The sequence below is a fragment of the Vipera berus genome, assembly GCF_964194415.1.
Source record: "Vipera berus genome assembly, chromosome: 3".
NCBI lineage: Eukaryota > Metazoa > Chordata > Lepidosauria > Squamata > Viperidae > Vipera > Vipera berus.
This window is the reverse complement of record NC_138204.1, coordinates 207,293,173-207,305,826: the sequence shown is the minus strand read 5'-3', so window position 1 is coordinate 207,305,826 and position 12,654 is coordinate 207,293,173. Positions and strand designations below refer to the sequence as shown.

General features: G+C 40.2%; 1 protein-coding gene across 1 annotated transcript in view; it reads left to right on the top strand.

Annotated features, from left to right (window-relative positions):
• Positions 1-1,725: 1,725 nt before the first annotated feature.
• Positions 1,726-12,654, top strand: part of OC90 (otoconin 90) — a gene marked incomplete at both ends in the record, with an annotated part of 30,335 nt that continues 19,406 nt past the window's right edge. The window contains 4 exons of the mRNA XM_081323592.1: positions 1,726-1,810; positions 4,741-4,800; positions 6,454-6,628; positions 10,043-10,155. Coding sequence (XP_081179718.1) covers positions 1,726-1,810; positions 4,741-4,800; positions 6,454-6,628; positions 10,043-10,155 — 433 coding nt within the window. The remainder of the gene's footprint in view (positions 1,811-4,740; positions 4,801-6,453; positions 6,629-10,042; positions 10,156-12,654) is intronic.

Sequence of the window (12,654 nt, the reverse complement as noted above, 5' to 3'; positions counted from 1 at the left end):
GCAGCTGGTTCCAAAGGGCAGGCGCCCCCACTGAGAAGGCCCTATCCCTGGGTGTTACCCGCCGGCAATCTCTTACCGGTGGCACCCTGAGAAGACCCTCCCTGTGGGAGCACACTGGACGAAGGGAACTTGATGCGGGCAGCAGGTGTTCCCTCAGATATCCCGGACCCAAGCCATGTAGGGCTTTATAGGTCATCACCAGCACCTTGAATCTCACCCGGAGGGCAACCGGAAGCCAATGCAGCTCGCGGAGTAGAGGTGTTACATGGGAGTATCGGGAAACCCCCATCACAACTCGCGCGGCCGCATTCTGCACCAGCTGAAGCCTCCGAGTGGTCTTCAAGGGCAGCCCCATGTAGAGAGCGTTGCAGTAGTCTAAACGGGAGGTCACGAGCGCATGAGTGACTGTGCGTAGGGCATCTCGGTCCAGATAGGGTCGCAGCTGGCGCACCAGGCGAACCTGGGCAAAAGCCCCCCTGGTCACGGCTCCTATATGGTCTTCAAAATTGAGTCGTGAATCCAGGAGGACGCCCAAGTTGCAAGCCCTATCAACGGGGGGTAACACCTCACCCCCCATCGTTAGAGATGGAATAGTCTGGTTGACCCGAGATGCCGATATGCACAGCCACTCAGTCTTGGCGGGATTGAGACGAAGCCTGTTTCTCCCCATCCATATATATATATATATATATATATATATATATATATATATATATATATATATATATATATATATATATATATATATATATATATATATATATATATATATATATATATATATATGTGTGTGTGTGTGTGTGTGTGTGTGTGTGTGTGTGTGTGTGTGTGTGTGTGTACATGTATATGAATATATTGATGAAAAGTCCACGAAAGAGACCTAAAACAAGATGGATCAATGACATCAGCAAGTATTGTGGGTCCATCTTGTTTTAGGTCTCTTTTGTGGATGCTTTTCATCACACACACACACACACATCAACAACAACATCTTTAATAAAAGTTCCTGTATATACAGTTTTATTAAAGATATAAAAATAAAGATAAAAAGGAACTACAAACTAATATAATTAAGAAAAAGAGATCAAAACGGAAGCTAAAAATGCAAGAGAAGGGAAAAGCATACAAACCTTCTGATCTTTACAGCAGTTGTAAGTAAAATTATAAGTTGCCTCTTCCTCTGTGGTTACAATAGGACTCTCTTCTTTCTCCTGTCTAATCCCCAAAACCATCGAAACCATAGATTCATTTTTTTTCTGCTTCATGCAAAAAGTTTATAAGGGTTTTCAAGTCATTATAAATATAGATTTTGGTCTTTGATCAAAGACGACAATTTAGCCTTCTCTGAATGTTCCATCATCTTCACCAGCCATTCCTGCATTGCGGATAATGATGAATCTTCCCATTTTTGTGCATATAATAATCCTGCTGCAGTTATTATGTGTAAAAGCAAAATTCCATAACTTTTTTTTACAATTCTTTGTCCATCATTCTTGGGAGAAGGGGGTGGGGGTCAATTTAAGTTTATCTTTTGTAAAGTGTGGAATGGTTTAGGAATGCTAACCTATCCTCAAGAGCTAATTTGATTTCCCATTTGAATGTGTGTGCATCTCTCTCTCTCTCTCTCTCTCTCTCTCTCTCTCTCTCTCTCTCTCTCTCTCTCTCTCTCTCTCTCTCTCTCTCTCTCTCTCTCTCAATGTGTGTGCGTGTGTTTGTTTGGATGGAATGGTTGATGCAGGTACTCAAGGATCAGAGACAGGAGCTACAGGTATTCCCCTGGGCCTCCCACATGCCGCAGAAAGAAATCTAAGTAAGATGTTCTTTTTAAGACGATCAATATTTTTTTTTGCAAACAAGGAGTTACAAAGCCCTGGCAACTCAACTCTCCACCTTTTCTCCTAAATTCCTAGCTAATTCCCAAATAACTGGAAAGGGCTAGTTTACAGACAGATGTAGAGAAAACCATGGAGACGATCTGTCAAGACCATTAGCAAAACATGAACTTGGGCAGAGATGTGTCCTCTAAGCTTGCTGTTTGGCTCCCAGACATTTTATGACCAAACTAGGTAACATCTTCAGTGGAGTTTTTTCCTCGCAGCAACCTTCTGACTGGTTGCTGTGAGGTGCGAAATTCACCTGGTGGGTGGGTGTAGTCAAATCTGTCATTGGCTGGTGGTACAGGTGGCCTGCTTCCTTATTGATTCATTATGGGTCAACCAGTCAGAAGGCACAAGACTTCTTCTGAATCAACCAGCCTTGTGATTCAATCTTCTGAGTCAATCAGTCCTGTGGCTCAACTAGTCACAAGACCAACCGATCACCCACGACCTATATAAATGAACGAGACACTTCCCCCCAAAACCCCTGCTGAAGATGTTACCTAGTTTAGTAATGAGATGTTTGGGAGCCCATCAGCAAGCTTGGAGAACATACCTCTGCCTAAATCTACAACCTGAGCTATGAATATTTTCTACAATTTCTAACATGAATTTAGCTTGGAAAAACAGGAATGTGTGAGAAAGTAACTCAAGACAGCATTATCATGACTTGTGTTGGTATAAGACAGGGGTCTTCAAACTTGGCCCTTTTATGATTTGTGGACTTCAACTCTCAGAATTCCTCAGCCAGGCATTCAATTCTCAGAGTTGAAGTCCACAAGTCATAAAAGGGCCAAGTTTGAAGTCCCTTGGTATAAGAGGAAGGAAGGGGAAAGGCTGATAGGTTTTCAAAATCCTGTCAATAAAGCAGCCTTCTGGTATTTTTTGTGGACTGCCTCAAAAGGTTGACATCAATCTTTTTATACCAAAGTTTATACCAAAGAGTCATGATTGGACAATTGTTAAGTTTCTTTTTATTGTCTCTCCAGAAAGAATTAACGGTTTGCTAATAGTCTCTGCAGTTCTTCTCCAAGATCATCCCAGTTATGTTCAGGAATAGCTGAACAATGTAGACTAGAGGTTTTCAGTTGGAAGTTAGGCAGTTTCCACGCTGTCCATCTTTTGGATCTCCCCAGAGATTCATACAACCCTCAACCTACTGCCTTTATATAAAACCTAGCTCTTCCCTTGGGTCTTGAATTTATGTTGGGTTGGGCCTCTTTAAATCATAAAATGGGGTGAGCATGTTTTTTTGGATTTGCTCCCTCTGAGTGATTGCTGTTTTTAAAAATACAATATTGCTGCTATTTTTTTAATTGCAAAGCCATCCAGAGTTGGTCTGGAGTTGGGCAACCTAGACATTTGATTTTTTTTTTAAAAAAACCTTAAATAAATAACTCTATCCTCTTGTGGGTTCTTTATTGAGATGTTCTGAATTGGAAATAACAAGAAGGAAATTTCAGAGTCCTTCTATATTCAAATCCTGACCTCTTGCTTCTGAGAGGTTTGAGGCATTAATAGATAATGAAAACATTAAATTATAATCTTCCCTTGAAGGCAGCAAAAGGATTGAATTACTCCCTTCAACAAATCAGAGGCAGGATTCAAAGCAGTCTTAAAGTGCATTAATGTTGGCCTTCACCAAAAAGGAAGAAAAAAGAAAGAAAAAGCAATTAAAAGGACTTCTTCGCAGCAGAAATGTGAGATTGTGTGGAATAGTACCAATTCACATTAAAGGGAGGAGAAGCTGCCATAAGTTTGACTTCTCTCTTTATATTAAATCACTTTTTGCACTTTCCAATTTTGCCAAACCGGCTCACGGAATAAAGGAATTTCCCCATAGTTCTTGCATTTACTATTGCTAATTTGGGTAATAGGCCAAAAATATGAGCAACGCCAATAACAAAGCAGTTTCCTGCCCTAAATTACGCTACCAAAATAAAACTAGCAAAAATGTAGACACCAAATATATATTCCTGTAGGTTTTTATGGACACATTGTAAACTCCATTCTGTTCTGCTTCTACAAACATACTCATTAAAAAAAATAAAAAAATAAACAGCTTGTGTTTGGGACCAAGAGATTAAGAGACAGATGGTGGATCTTGGATTTTTATCTTGTAAGGGTGAAATTTGTCTCCTGTTGCTATAGGATGTGATATAATTGCTGTGATTTTGTAATCTTCTCCATATATCAGGACAGTGGAGGCCTTGAGCTTGGTTGTTTTCTTGCAGACATTTCATTACCCAACTAGGTAACATCTTCAGGGCAGTGATGATGTTATCTAGTGGATTAATGAACCCTCTGCAGGAAAACAAGATCCCCACAGTTTTACCCCAAGCTGTGAATATTCTCTTCATCAGGACACTGTTCCTTAAACGTGGCAACTTTAAGCTGTGTGGACTTCAGCTGCCAGAATTCCCCAGTCAGCAAGATTGCCAGACTGAGAAATATTGCATTATGAGAATGCAGAATCTGGAAATCTCTGATTTTTCATGTTGGGATAATTGCAAGATAGCTCTCGTCAGACATTATGAGGCTCAGAATTCCTAAAACTAATGGAGATCAGAGCCCACTTCAGTCTTGCTTTAGATTCCACCCCAATACATTCATTTTTCTTAAGATCTGAAAAGCGTTCATGAGGGTGTGAAAATTTCCTTCAGTTCAGCTCAACTCTTCACAGCAGTAGAGAATTGCTGTTCCATTGCCTTCAAATTCCCAGGCCAGCTTACAATTTGGGGAACTTCACATGGTCTCCCATCCTAATAATAACTAAGACCAACCCTTTTTACCTTCTGAAATCAAGGCTGTATCTTTATATTTTGAAACTATTTATGTTTTAATAGTTTGTGTTTCCCCTCAGATAATATCACCTTCTTCAACGGAGTCTTTGAAAACGTGGAAGGTGTTGCTTTGTTCTTTGGTAAGTGACCCTTCATTTGCTTGTCGGTTTCCACTGGATGAAAGACTCTGCTTGCGTATATCTGCGTTTAACAGAATAACAGATTTGGAAGGGATCTTGGAGGCCTTCTAGTCCAACCCCTGCTCAGGCAGGAAACCCTATATCATTTCAAGCAAATGGTTGTCCCATCTCTTCTTAAAAATTTGTTAGAGCGCCCACAACTTCTGGAGGCAAGTTGTTCCACTGATTAATTGTGCTAACTTTTTCCATGAATGATTAAGAAACATGGATGCATCAGAATGCAGATCAGAAACTCAGGAAGGGCTAACCCACTGCATTTTGTGAATGTGTAGGTGTTACAAAGCACAATTTGTCAGGACTCTTCTGTTCTTTGCTTTGAGTTACAAAAGTAACATTGTTAAAGCACATGGCTGAGATGGCATAGGTTCTCCTGCTTGAGCAGGGGGCTGGACTAGAAGACCTCCAGGGTCCCTTCCAGCTTCTATTCTATTCTATTCTATTCTATTCTATTCTATTCTATTCTATTCTATTCTATTCTATTCTATTCTATTCTATTCTATTCTATTCTATTCTATTGGCTAAGCATGATGCACAGAAGACAGATTGGCCCATTCAACTATCTGCACGAAATCCACATCATTTTTCAGCAATAGCCTTGTACAATATCTCAGAGCTCACCCAAAACACTTAACCAGCTTAAAGGAAGATGCATTTCCTGATGGGAAATATATTACATTAGTGATAAATGTAATTGTTTTTTTATTGCTTTAAACATGGTTTAAGGTCTTGCATGAGAGTATTAATACAGAAACTCGATTACGTTTGTTATGTTAAGCTTCTTAGAAACCAGAAGGAAAAGGAAATCACTTTGAGAAACTTTTGGGTGGTTTTGAAGCTTTGCATTCGAAGAAATGAATAGCACTGTGATCCTAACATTAATGGATGTCTTTGTTGCAGCAACTTTGGTATTCACAGTGTAATTTCAGCCTTTTGAATTTTACCGCAAAGTTCAGATGAAATTTAATATAGATCTTAATCAGATCACAAGTGGCTATCAGTAAGCTAAAATTGTAAGGTAATTGAATGGCAATTTTTAATTTGTTTATTAGAGCCATTACATTTACATCATGTGTGAATTGAATGAAGCTGTTTATAAGAATTTGGAACCATACACAGTACAAAGAACTAAAATGACAAGTCAAATATACTGTAACTTACATTTTTTATTAAACATTTTGAAAGTTTCTGTCATCACGATGGAAGAAGAAAGGAAGGAAGGAAGGAAGGGAGGGGGGAAGGAAGGAAGGAAGGAGAAGAAGCAAGGAGAAGAAGCAAAAAAAGAAGAATGGAAGGAAGGTGGGAAGGAAGGAAAGAAGGAGCACATCAGGCAAAAGCAGGCTAGAGATAATGAGGGAATCAAAGAAGAAATCCCTTCCTCATTATTTTGACCACTGATTTCGCTACTAAAAGATGCCGCAGGTGAAAGATACAAAAAGTGGATTCTCCTGGAATTTAAATTTTTTTTAAAAAGAGTTGAAAGCGTTGCCCTCCATAGATAGTCCCAAGGTATTTTTGTTTTTAAGTGAAGGGTGAGCTGAACCTCAACTTTGCTTTGATGTCAGATTTGTCTTTAGCTTCTTCTCATCTTTCCAGACTGTTTGGGCTCTCACTTCACTTGGCTTCAGGCCATATTCACCAGTTTTCCTCCGTTGCTCAACTTTGTGAGCAGAATGAAGTGTGTGACCGGCATTTGCCCCAAAGACTTTGAAGACTACGGCTGTGCCTGCCGATTTGAGATGGAGGGCTTCGCGGTGGATGAAGCAGATGGGTAAGTGTTGGACTTTAGGGATGTAGAATTCTTCTTGGAGAGATGTATCTCCCCATGCTTCGTCTCTGTGGAGATTCTCAATCATCCAGATCATGGTGGTCCCAAGGTGCTTTTTCCAAAAAGTAACTGGATTTTCTTGGTATTTTCTTTGAAAATGTTTCACTTCTCATCCAAGAAGCCTCTTCAGTTCTAACTAACCAATGAAAGTCAAACCCGATCACATCACGGGCCGTTTCATGACATATCAGGACTTTTTTTGCCTTTGCAGGGCCAGGGTGGGTGTGGCCTACATGGCCACATCCAGCCCATGGGTCACGTGTTTGACATGCCTAAACTAACTGGTGGGGAATGGAAGGATGTATATTCTTTGCACTCATCTGGTTGTTAGAACTCTGAAGGTCTATCATTAACTCTCCAAGAGTTTTTACGGCCCCTTAAGGAGAAACTTCCTAACAGTGAGGACAATTAACCCAGTGGAACAGCTTGCCTTCAGAAATCATGGGCGCGCCATCACTGGAGATCTTTAAGAAGAAACTAGACAGTCACTTGTCTGAAATGGTATAGGTTCTCCTGCTTGAGCTGGGGGCTGGACTAGAAGACCTCCAAGGTCCCTTCCAGCTCTATTCTATTCTAATTCTGTTCCTTATCTGTACCCTCAGAGTCACCCAAATCAGAGTGCAGCTGGATGTGGGACCTTCTTGGGACTGTTGAAAGGATTGTGTTGTAAACAGGAGATAGGTGGTGTCATATCCCTCCCACTCTGTTGAGAGAGAGAGAGAGAGAGAGAGAGAGAGAGAGAGAGAGAGAGAGAGAGAGAGAGAGAGAGAGAGAGAGGGGGGGTTTCAATTTTAACATAGATGGTCTTTTTTACTCTTCTTTCAAACCAGTGGTCCACTCTGTCCAGAATATGAACTTTGCTGTCTTCAAAAGAGTTTGAAAGAAGAGTTAAGAGGCCATTATGTTAAAATTGAACACCCCTCTCTCAGCTGAGGGGGAGGGATACAACACTGCCCATCTCCTGTTTATAATGCAGCCTCAACGACTTTCTGAGAGCTAATGACCTGGCTTTTCAAAGGACAAAAATAAGAAAGTCCAATTGCATTTTAGAAAAAGCACCTTGAGATATCACCCTACCTCGCTCTCTTGTGGACAGAGGTTCCAGTCTAGAAATTGCTTAGAATCACAAAAGGAGCCTGTGTTCCTATCTAAATGTCTGCTATGACATGGTTGACAGGATCTGAGAGGAACATTACAACCATGCCCAACTTGGCATTGTTTTAGGCCAGGGGTCTTCAAACTCGGCCTTTTTATGACTTGTGGACTTCAGCTCCCAGAATTCCTCAGCCAGGCACACTGGCTGAGAAATTCTGGGAGTTGAAGTCCACAAGTCCTAAAAGGGCCAAGACTGAAGGCCCCTGTTTTAGGCCCAAATGCTACAAATCCGAGGTTCAAATCTTGAGATGGCCCTAAGGTGGCAGCAGCGAGTTAAACTTTTTGGGTATTTTTCTGCTGCCATGTCCCAAAGGTGCTTTCAAAAAAAGGCATTTGGACTTCCTTGAGTCTTCTGTTTCTTGAAGACGTTTCACTTCTCATCCAAGAAGCTTCTTCAGTTCTCCTCAGTTCTCAGTTTGTGACCTTCCCAGCTGGCTTCCGACAAACAAAGTCAAGGAAGGGAGCCAGATTTGCTTAACAACCACGTGAGTCACTTAATAATGGCAGTGATTTGCTTAATAACCATGGCAAAAAGGTCGCAAGTCAGGCGTGATTCACTTAACTGCCTTGCGTAGCAATGGAATTTCTGATGCCAACTGGGGCTGTAATTATCTGCATCTCTTAAAAATTCATAATGAAGTGAGTTGTTATCGCTCTGTATAAACTGAAAGGGACGCGGTGGCTCAGTGGGTTAGGACGCTGAGCTTGCCGATCAGAAGGTCGGCAGTTTGGCGGGTCGAATCCCGAGTGCTGCGTAACAGAGTGAGCGCCTGTTACTCATCCCAGCTTCTGCCAACCTAGCAGTTCAAAAGCACGTAAAAATGCAAGTAGAAAAATAGGTACCACTATGGTGGGAAGGTAACAGCATTCCGTGCGCCTTTGGTGTCTAGTCATGCCAGCCACATGACCATGGAGAGGTCCTCAGACAAGCACTGGCTCTTCGGCTTTGAAACAGAGATGAGCACCGGCCCCTAGAGTCGGAAACGACTAGCACACATGTGCGGGGGGACCTTTACCTTTACCTTTACTATAAACTGAGCATCTGCTGCAATATTGAAAAATGGCTTTTACCTATCCAAAATCTCCCACATCAGTATTGTGGCTTGCTTGACCTCAGGGATATCCATGAGGGAGGGGGTATCCCAAAATGTCAAGATGGTAACCATGCAACCCATCAAAATAAGGGGAATTTTGGTCATTAGATTTAAAATACTTGGAAATTAGTTAAAAATAAGGATCTTATGTTTAATATAAATGGAATTAAAATAAAATAAATAAATAAATATTTAAAAATTAGACCTAAAAGGGAAAAGAAAAGTAATTTTTATGAATATGTTTGATTTATCGATTAACCCAGGTAACATACACAATGGATTTGATTTATAAAAGGGGATATTGTATTATTAAGTAGATGGTTTAATATGGTGGGAAATAGATAACTTTTAGAATAGAATGTGTATTTTGGATATTATATTTTGTTATGAATTGAGACAAGGGAAATCTTGGTTAGCCACAGCCTGAAAATTATAAATATCAAAGATTAAATTGGAATATTGACGAGAAACTAAAAATTGAGTAAAAATTAATAACAGGATATGGATTGTTTATGAAGATTGAATCTAATTAAGATATGTATAAGCTAAAAATGTATTGATAAATGTGATAATGATGTTTTTATTGAGTTGATATAACTAGAACTGTACTAGCTTGAATATCAGACAGTAAATGTTAAGGGAAAAAGAGAAGAAATATCAGATGTTGTAACCTGAGATTTGTATTAAAGATTTTGGCATAGAACTATTGATTAACTTTTTAAATAATTAAACGTAAAATTGGAAAATTAATAAAATACTATTAAAAAAGGGGGGCACAGCTTGGTTAACATGGTCACAGCTGCCATTTTGACTCAATTCTAACAAAGAAAGCTGACATATGATTCATATCTTATGTATTCCAAGGGAGAAGCTAAGTTTGAAAAACAAATGCTAATCCTTGAAGCAATCAATGGTGAGGTTGAAAGCAGACCAGTCCAACTCTTGAGAAGTCTTTCCACTTTTTAGTTTTCTGGTTGTTCAGAAAAGCTTGAAGGTGAATTCGCTTAAAGCAATTTAGTCAGCCGAGACCGAATCCTGAAGCTGCCAATATGCTCACTAACAGTCTCTCCTAATTATGCTTTGATTTCTTCTTCTTTTCTGGAATCAGCTGCTGTTTTCAACATCGGAAATGTTACGAAGAGGCAGCCGAAGAAGAATGCACCTGGGATCCTGTTAAAGTCATCATGAACATCAGTTGTCTAACCAAAAACATCACGTGTGGTGAGGCTGAAGTAGCAGAGTCCTGCATCCATTTTTTATTCTGCTATTTTCTTTTGTCAGTGAAACAGAAAACCAACCTAGAACTTAGGAGAAATTTCCTAAAAGTGAGAATAATTAACCAGTGCCTTCACTGGTTAAGTTGTGAATGCTCCATCACTGGAGGCTTTTAAGAAGAGATTGGACAACCACTTGTCTGGAATGGTATGGAATTTCCTGCTTGAGCAGGGGGTTGGATTAGAACAGGGGTCCCCAACCCCCAGTGCATGTGTCAACGCTGCTAACATCGAATGTTCTTGCTTGACAAGAGATGAAGAAGCAGTTATTTCATGTTAAACTTGTGTATTGCTTTAAGAGATAGGGTTAAGGCTGGGAAGAGGGAGGATAAGGATTGTACCTCAAGGCCATGAAATTAAAGAAGATAAGAACTTGTCTAACGGAAGGGAAACTGATTCTTTAAATTAATTGGAGAATATGATTAATGACAAAATTAGAAAGGTAGAGAATTGTGTTTAATATATTGTGCAAGGGGGTGGAGATTTCAGATTCCAGCTGTATTTGCCGATGTATTGGGTTAACAAAGGACTTTTAAGGTAAACAAGGCCTCAGAGTCACTTGAAAAGCCCATACGTCAGAAACTTGACAGCATGGACCATGCAAACAAGCAAAACCCCTTCTGCGGGATGCTGCCAAAGTTTCATTCTTGACTATGATTCACTTAAGAAATAGGGGAGACATGATAGCAGTGTTCCAGTATCTGAGGGGCTGCCACAAGGCAGAAGGGGCCAGGTTGTTCACCAAAGCACGAGAGGGAAGGACGAGAAACAACGGTTGGAAACTGGTCAAGGAGAGAAGCAACCTGGAATTAAGGAGAAACTTCCTGACGGTGAGGACAATCAACCAGTGGAACAGTTTGCTTCTAGAAATCGTGGGCGCTCCATCACTGGAGATTTTTAAGAAGAGATTAGACCAGGGGTAGGCAACCTTGGCTCTTTTATGACTCGTGGACTTCAACTCCCAGAATTCCTCAGCCAGCATGGCTCAGCTTGGAAACCTCTCCCTTTCCCCTCAGTATGGCTGGCTCAGGAATTCTGGGAGTTGAAGCCCACGAGTCATAAAAGTGCCAAGGTTGCCTAACCCTGGACTAGACAATCACCTGTCTGAGATGGTATAGGTTCTCCTGCTTGAGCAGGGGGCTGGACTAGAAGACCTCCAAGGTCCCTTCCAGCTCTATTCTATTCTATTCTATTCTATTCTATTCTATTCTATTCTATTCTATTCTATTCTATTCTATTCTATTCTATTCTATTCTATTCTATTCTATTCTATTCTATTCTATTCTATTCTATTCTATTCTATTCTATTCTATTCTATTCTATTCCATTCTTATTCTGTAATTCTATTCTATTCTATTCTATTCTATTCTATTCTATTCTATTCTATTCTATTCTATTCTATTCTATTCTATTCTATTCTATTCTATTCTATTCTATTCTATTCTATTCTTAACCATGGGAATAAAAAGATTGCAAAATTAGGCCCAATTCATTTAACAAACGTCGTAGTTCCAGGACTACCTGTAGCAAAAATATTGTATCACAAAAAGAATATTGCAGTCAGGAGCATCTATGTGTGTGTGTGTCAAAGAAGTCAAGATGGCCACTGCCTAATTGAAGCCCCACCCCTTTTCAATGTACATTGGGCTGCAGACTGAAAAGGGCTGAGCTTAGATTGTGCAGTTGAGGCAACCCTCTTGAGTTTTTTTTTTGACTCCTTGTTGAGGATACACCTGATTGTAATTCAAATACTTATTGTTCTGAAGGAGAGGGGTCAAGATGGCACCCATGATGGTGTGACTGAAGCCATGCCTGTTTTTGATGTGTGTTGAGAACTTCAATCACACCCTTGTGGTTAGCCTTCTGACTTGTTTTGACTATACCCTGTGGACAACTTTTCTGTGAAGAAGGACTTCAGAAGTCTTTTGTATTCATTTCAGGGAAGACATACAGTAACTCATGCAGAAAATCCAGTTAAGGCGTTAATGCAGAAAACCCAGTTATATGCTCACAACGTATCATCCTCTGCAGGTCTTGTATTTCTCCGACACAGCCTTATCATGTCGCCCAGATCCAAAAAAATTGGAATCTTTAGAAATTGGAAATGCCATTTCTTAAAATTAAAATCAAGAGTTTGGTTCAAGAGCCTTGCGCTGTGAAAGGATGGCAGTGTTTTGGCCACCCCTAACTTTATAAGCTTTCACATGTGAGATAAAATCAGGATGCAATATTTAGCATCTCATATTGTCTCTCTTCTTCTCACCGTTGACATTCCCCATGTTCTGCTCAGATTCTGACATTATTCATTGCAAAACAGTGTTGCTTATTCAAACCTAGAAATAAGAGGACCGACATAGAACTAAGAAGAAATTTCATGACAGTTAGAACAATCAACCAGTGGAACAGCTTGCTTTAGAATCTGTGGGTGCTCCATCTCGGTAGGTTT